This window comes from Chaetura pelagica, unplaced genomic scaffold (genome assembly GCF_000747805.2).
Source record: "Chaetura pelagica isolate M959 unplaced genomic scaffold, ChaPel_1.0 scaffold1195, whole genome shotgun sequence".
Classification (NCBI taxonomy): Eukaryota; Metazoa; Chordata; class Aves; order Apodiformes; family Apodidae; genus Chaetura; species Chaetura pelagica.
Genome location: NW_009953422.1, coordinates 28466 through 29689, shown reverse-complemented (window position 1 = coordinate 29689; position 1224 = coordinate 28466). Strand labels below are relative to the sequence as shown.

At 58.2% G+C, this 1224-nt stretch overlaps 1 protein-coding gene across 1 annotated transcript in view; it reads left to right on the top strand.

The window, feature by feature from the left end:
• Positions 1-303: 303 nt before the first annotated feature.
• The window catches only part of LOC104389480 (structural maintenance of chromosomes protein 4-like), a gene marked incomplete at its 5' end in the record, with an annotated part of 4100 nt that continues 3179 nt past the window's right edge, over positions 304-1224 (top strand). The window contains one exon of the mRNA XM_009998478.1: positions 304-493. Within this exon, the coding sequence (XP_009996780.1) occupies positions 304-493 (190 nt within the window). The remainder of the gene's footprint in view (positions 494-1224) is intronic.

The window sequence follows — 1224 nt, the reverse complement described above, 5'->3', positions numbered from 1 at the left end:
CATGAAGAGGAAGAAAGAGAAGAAGAAGAAGAAGACAACGATGAAGAAGAAGGAGAAGAAGAAGAAGAAGAGAAAGAAGAAGAAGAAGAAGAAGAAGAAGAAAGAGAAGGAGAAGGAGAAGAAAGAGAAGAAGAGGAAGAAGACAGACACGAAGAAGAAGTAGAAAAGTTGAACTTGAAGAGGAAGAAAGAGAAGAAGAAGAAGAAGACAACGATGAAGAAGAAGGAGAAGAAGAAGAAGAAGGAGAAGAAGAAGAAGAAGAGAAAAAAGAAGAAGAAGAAGAAGAGGAGGAGGAGGAGGAAGAAGGAGGAGGAGGAGGAGGAGGAGGAAGAAGAGGAGGAAAAGGAGAGGGAGGAAGAAGAGGAAGAAGAGAAGGAGGAGGAGGCGGAGGCGGGGCCCGTTCCCGCTGTCCCGGCTCTACCCCGAGTAGCGTCCCCCCGTTTCCATGGCGACGAGTCCCTGGCGCGGCCGCAGCGCCCCCCGCTGGCGGGAGGTCCCGCGGTGCCACCTGCCCCCCCATCGCCCCTCCCGGTGTGCGGGGATCCCGGGATGGGTTGGGGTGGGAGGGACCTTCAAGCTCATCCAGTCCCATCCCTGCATGGGCAGGGAGACCTCCCACCAGCCCAGGCTGCTCCAAGCCCCATCCAACCTGCCCTTCAACACTGCCAGGGATGGGGCAGCCACAGCTTCCCCGGGCAACCTGGGCCAGGCTCTCACCACCCTCACAGCAAAGAATTTCCTCCTCATGTCCAACCTCAATCTCCCTCTGCCAGTTTCCATCCATCCCTCTTGTCCTCTCCCTCCCTGCCCTTGTCCCAAGTCCCTCCCTAGCTTTCCTGGAGCCCCTTCAGGCACTGGAAGCTGCTCTAAGGTCTCCCTGGAGCCTTCTCTTCTCCAGGCTGAACACCCCAACTCTCCCAGCCTGGGAGAGGGTCTTCCAGCCCCTTGCCCATTTCCATGGTCCCCTCTGACAGGTCCACCTTGTACCAGGCCCCCAAAGCTGGACGGGAGCTCCAGGGGGTCTCTCGAGAGGGGGACAATCACCTCCCTGGACCTGCTGCCCACGCTGCTCCTGATGCAGCCCAGGAGATGATGGGGAGGCTGCAAGAGCTCATTGCCAGCTCGTGTCCTGTTTTTCTCCCTCCAGCATCTCCAGGTGCTTCCTGCAGGGTGGAGCAGGAGGGTGGGCAGGGCAGGCAGGGGAGCTGGGCAGCAGGCACAGCC